The sequence below is a fragment of the Atractosteus spatula genome, chromosome 3 (genome assembly GCF_055471065.1).
Source record: "Atractosteus spatula isolate fAtrSpa1 chromosome 3, fAtrSpa1.hap1, whole genome shotgun sequence".
Lineage (NCBI taxonomy): Eukaryota > Metazoa > Chordata > Actinopteri > Semionotiformes > Lepisosteidae > Atractosteus > Atractosteus spatula.
This window is the reverse complement of record NC_142708.1, coordinates 71,011,158-71,016,503: the sequence shown is the minus strand read 5'-3', so window position 1 is coordinate 71,016,503 and position 5,346 is coordinate 71,011,158. Positions and strand designations below refer to the sequence as shown.

General features: G+C 56.2%; 1 protein-coding gene across 1 annotated transcript; it reads right to left on the bottom strand.

Annotated features, from left to right (window-relative positions):
- Nucleotides 1-617: 617 nt before the first annotated feature.
- Nucleotides 618-4,908, bottom strand: LOC148838616 (gap junction delta-2 protein-like). The gene is made up of 4 exons (XM_088911215.1): nt 4,875-4,908; nt 4,631-4,788; nt 3,770-3,925; nt 618-1,559 (listed from the first exon to the last, which is right to left on the bottom strand). The coding sequence occupies exons 1-4, from the start codon at nt 4,906-4,908 to the stop codon at nt 618-620; spliced, it is 1,290 nt and encodes a 429-aa protein (XP_088767341.1).
- Nucleotides 4,909-5,346: the final 438 nt, after the last annotated feature.

The following is a 5,346-nucleotide window of genomic DNA, read 5'->3' as shown; positions in this document are numbered from 1 at the left end:
GCAGAGCTCAGCTCTTCAAGTCTGGGAGTCTGGGAGGTTCGCTCCAGGTCTTTGTGCTTTCGTCTTGTGAAAAAGAAATGTACTCAGCAGTGCAGCTCGATATTGCCAAGGTGTTGAAACCTGTTGTTCTTATTGCTGGTGCTGGGAGCCGGCCCGGGGCCCGATCCTGGCGGCGTCGGGGAGCTCCACTGTGCTCTCCTGCACCCCCCCATCGTGTCGTCACCGTGGGAACAATCCTGACGGGGGCCGGACGGCAACACTTCGAGGATAAAACCACACATCCAGACCAAAACACCAGCCCCCCCGTCCAGGGGGCTGACGAGAGTTCTTGTCCTTTTTGCTCCTCTTTTATTTTAGTTTAAATCAGTTTATCAGCCCCCCAACCCCTCCCTTCTCACCCAGGAGGCAAAACCCCCAAAAAAACCCTCAAGAAGAGTTCAAAGCCGGCCGGCGGGAGTCCGGGAGTCTCCCTGATCCCTGGATCTTCCCGACAGACACACACCCACGCACTCCGCTCCCCGTCTCTCCCGTCCCATCCCATCGGCCCGGGGTCAGACACCAGAAAGCGTCCCGTTTCCCCCGGGGGCTCCTGGGAAGGCGGTGGGGGGGGGGGGGTGTCAGACGTACGCCGACTCGCTGGACTGGGTCCGGCCCAGGTTGGGCGCCTGCGTGAGGTGGGCCACGTCCTTCTTGCGCACCTCGCAGATGGACTTGCGGCGGGCCTGCACCCCCCGGATGGCGGCCTTGATCTTCCGCCAGCCCAGGTGGTTGAGCTCGGCCAGGTTGAGCACCACGCAGATGCCGCTGACGGCGAACATGAAGACCAGGAAGACGGTCTTCTCGGTGGGCCGCGACACGTAGCACTCCACCACCTTCACGCAGGGGTAGCGGTCGCACTCGAAGATGGCCGGCACGTTGAAGCCGTACAGGAAGTACTGGCCGGCCAGGAAGCCGATCTCCAGGGCGTTGCGGAACACCACCTGGATGATGTAGAAGCGCGAGATGCCCTCCTGCCGCCGCACCTTGGAGCTCTTGGCGTGCGTGAGGCCGCGCGGCGCGTTGGGGATCTCCTTGACCTCCAGGCAGTCGGGCTCGTCCTTGGGCCCGCCGTCGGGGTTCTGCATCAGGATGCCGTTGAGGTTGCGCAGGCGCCGGTCGCCGTGGGAGCGGCCGTAGTCGCGCTCCAGCAGCGGGTAGAGGAAGGAGTAGCGGCGGTCGCGCTGCTTGGCGGACTGGTGCACGGAGTAGGTGATGAAGCAGAGGCTGGGCGTGCAGACCAGGATGATCTGGAAGACCCAGTAGCGGATGTGCGAGATGGGGAAGGCCTTGTCGTAGCAGGCCTGGTTGCAGCCGGGCTGCAGGGTGTTGCACATGAACATGGTCTGCTCGTCCTCGTACACCGTCTCACCCACGATGGCCACGATCAGGATCCGGAAGATCACCACCACCGTCAGCAGGATCCTGCCGGGGGGGGGGGAGAGAGGGGGGACAGGGGTCAGAGGGGTGTTGGCGCTGTCGGGCTCGTTCTGGTTAGGGCTTTCGAATGGCGGTGGCGCGCTCTGGCGGCATAAATATCCAGTTTTAACAAGAGCCTCCTACACGGCTGTCTTTGGTGAGCTGTGCTCGTGACTAATGAAAACCAGCGCGGGCTCTGTCCTGCGTCTCCGAAGCGAGCCCACCTGTCCACAAGCGAGGCAGCTGACCGCCAGGCCACCAGGCACTGTCCCTCCCACTGAGAGTCTCAGCCCACATCAGCCGCCCTGTCGTGCCAATGGAACACGTGCCGAGCAGCAGAGGAACGCTCACCGCGGCTGGGAGCAGCAGGAAAGGAGGGGTACAGGCTGCAAAGCCCCAGAGAAGTGGGGTGGAGAGGTAGGGGCAGGTCTCCAGTGTGTGTGTGTATGTGTGTGTGTGTGTGTGTGTGTGTGTGTGTGTGTGTGTGTGCTGTATGTGTGAGCACACTGCAGGCTGCTGTGTGCCTGACTGGGCAGACAGGTGTATGTGTGTAATTGAGTGTGTGTGGAATTGGGTTTGTGTGAGAGGTGTGTGTGTGGAATTGAGAGAGTGAGGGTTGTGTGTGGAACTGAGTGTGTGTGAGAGGTGTGTGTGGAATTTAGAGAATGAGGGTTGTGTGTGTGTTTGTGAGAGGTGTGTGTGGAATTGAGAGCGTGAGGGTTGTGTGTAGAATTGAGTGTGTGAGAGGTGTGTGTGGAATTGAGAGAATCAGGGTTGTGTGTGTGTGTGTGAGAGGTGTGTGTGGAATTGAGAGAATGAGGGTTGTGTGTAGAATTGAGTGTGTGAGAGGTGTGTGTGGAATTGAGTCTGTGTGAGAGGTGTGTGTTAGAATTGAGTGTGTGAGAGGTGTGTGTGTGGAATTGAGTGTGTCTGAGGTATGTGTGTGTGACAGAGGGTGTGAAGAATGTGTGTGTATAATTGAGAGTGTGTATATCTACTGTATTCGAGAGTGTGTATATAATTGAGTGTGTGTATAAGAGGTAGTGAGTCAGGGAGTGGGAGAGAAGCCAATCAATGTCTCCTGTTGAACTTTTTAGTGTTTCTAATTTCAGCTTTGTCTTTCAAGCAAACAAGCCAGTTAACTCGGTAACCTTCCCATCAACCCCGCGACGTTTCCTTCTTTGTCTCCTTAGCAACAGAGGGAGACGCGTGCGCTTCCTGCGAGGCTGTGTGGAGCTGTGTGCTATAGATAGCGCAGGTGTGAATGCATAATGTGTGCGTGAGAGGGGGGGGTACAGCCACCGCCCTGGGGGCACCAAACTGTGTGGTAACTCTGTAAACCCCAGCCCCCAGCACCCCCATCGAGATCTAGGCCAAGGGGAGACCAGAGGCTCAGAAATGCCCCATTAACCCCAGGAAAGACCAGCGCACTTTAGACAGACCACGTTTTACAGCTGTTTCATCACTTTTTTCCACGGCTTTCAGCGTTTTCCTTCAGAAGGGGGCCGAAGAGGAACGCCTGCGAAACCCCTAGTTCAGTTCAGACGTTCAGGAAGCAAGGATTAAATAGGAACACAGGGGGTCTGTGACTAGACTAGATACAAGTTAGGGCTCTACACTGCGTTGAAACTATTCTATTAAAAGGATTTTGAAATGAAGGCAGAAGGAGGGATAGACTGTCTAATCTCAGTCCTCAGTCCAGTTAGCACACAGACTGCAGATCGCATTACCAGCAGGACTGCTGGAGCAGAAGAGCTCAAGCTGCACATGAGAGAAGACCATTCAGCCTGTCTTGCCTGTAAGATCCTTTATTATCCAATTTCATCCGAAAAGTTTAAAAGAGCCCGAAGTCTGAGCCTCAATAGCATGGCTGAGACACCTACTACTCTTTGTGTAGGGAAATTCTCAGTCATAAAAAAATCCTTTTAGTTTGTGACCCGGCATCTTTGTTTTGCGTTTGTTTTTTGACCTTTGTCTCCAAGTCTGAAGTCGCCCCCCCCCCAGTTTGTCCCTATCTGAACCCCTGTGGACTTAATATACTTGGAACAAACCTCCTCTCACTCTCCTTCCTCCTAGACTGAAGAGACTTAGTTCCTCTCGCCTGTCTGTGTACCTGCTGCTGTTCTTCCATCTCTTTATGAGGCTGAGGCATCCTTTCTGGAGTGTGGTGACTGCACACTGAGCACAAAGACTGAACGCAGTACTCTAGACGAGGTCGTGCTGATTTGCTGTGAAGCGTGAGCAGAAGGTCCCTCGTGTGAGGGACCAGTGGTGCTCTTTCAGAAGTGATAATAAGGCTTGAAAACGAGGTTACCCACTTCCTGCGGTGGCCCGGGAGGAGCTCTGCCGCCTGCACAGGGAGGGGAGGCGGGCCGGGCGATCCAGACTCCGCCAGCGTGAGGAGAGAGCTCGCCCGCCGGCGATGCTGGGCCGCGGGAGACAAGAGCAGTGCTCCTCCGTCTGTGGGGTTCTGAGTTCACAAGACCTTCACCGGAAAACAACAGGTGCTACAGGGCTGCGGTGTGAGGGCATATTCCTCACGTGACGTCTCTGAGATTTTGCTGGGGCTGAGCACTTCATGGGCCAAATCCTCATCTTAAAGTAACAAGCTCTACCTTCAGACAAGCTTGGAACAAGCTCTAACCTTCCTTCTAGACCTCACTCCAGCCCTGAAATCCGAGTTTCTCTCAGAACCGCACAGCTCCGGTGACGGAGTGAGAGGGTTTTGCGAGCTCTCTGTTCAAATCCCGATCACCAGACCGTGCTGTAGGGCCAGTCCATTGTGCTTCACGTGAACGAGCTGCTGTTGCATGTGATTTAGAGCCTGCTGAAAAGATTACCCATGCTGAATATTTGCAGCGCATATTTTCAGCCGCGCTCATGCTTTTAGATTGATTGCTGTCCAGTCCCACCCTTCCAGCAGTTTTACTAAGGTCTGGGGTTTTAGCGCTTAAACAAATCAGGTCTTTGCAAAGACACTTTTGCAAATGAAATGTAAAATAACAGGGGGAAAAAAAAACCCAAATGTCCCCAGCGGAGGCGCACTCCAGCCCCGGGGCTCAGCCATAGGGAGGCACACGTTACAGCTCGGGGGCTGCAGGTTCGAGCCCTGGTGTGGAGATGTGAGTCAGAGGAAAAGGGGGGCGACAGAAGGGAGTCCCGGAGAAGCGCCTGCCTGCACAAGCCCCAGCTCTGCAGGGGGGGCCGCCACAGACAGCCCACAGCCACTGGGGCGCTGAGAACCGCACAACCCCGGGCTTGAGGCCAAGCGCAGGCGGGGAGCCCCCAGGACTGACGATGGAGCCTCCTCTTCCTTCCTCCGCGGGATCAGGACTCGAGCCCCAGGGGCGAACGATTTATTTTAAAGCAGGCGTCCGGACCCATCCTCTCCTGCAAGCAGGGGGGGGGAACCACAGCACGTGAACGCAACCTGCACGCCAGCGGGAGAGACATGTCCGAGCTCCACACGGACAGGAGGCTGAACCCCGGCCCCCCCCCACAAACACGCCTGAAAGCCGAGGTGGGGCGCCCCCCCCAGAACAAACAAGCCTCCTCTCACTCTCCTTCCTCCTAGACTGAAGAGACTTAGTTCCTCTTGCCTGCCTGTATACCTGCGCGCCCTGCACGCGCCCTGTTGGGTTCAAGCTCCGCCGCCCCAGACACCGAGGGGATTTCTTTTAATACGGAGAGTGGTCCCCCGCTCCAGCCACAGGCTGTAAATACAAGAGTAATCTCGGTATCTGGAGTCGTGTTGTGCGACCGGATGAGAGAGAGGGGGGAGGCGGCTCAGATAATGCTGCTGCATATATTTAGCTTTAAAACCAATACAAGACACATTCCCGGCAGATTAGAGGTCACGCGTGGCAGCCGTTATATCACTCATTCTCGGGG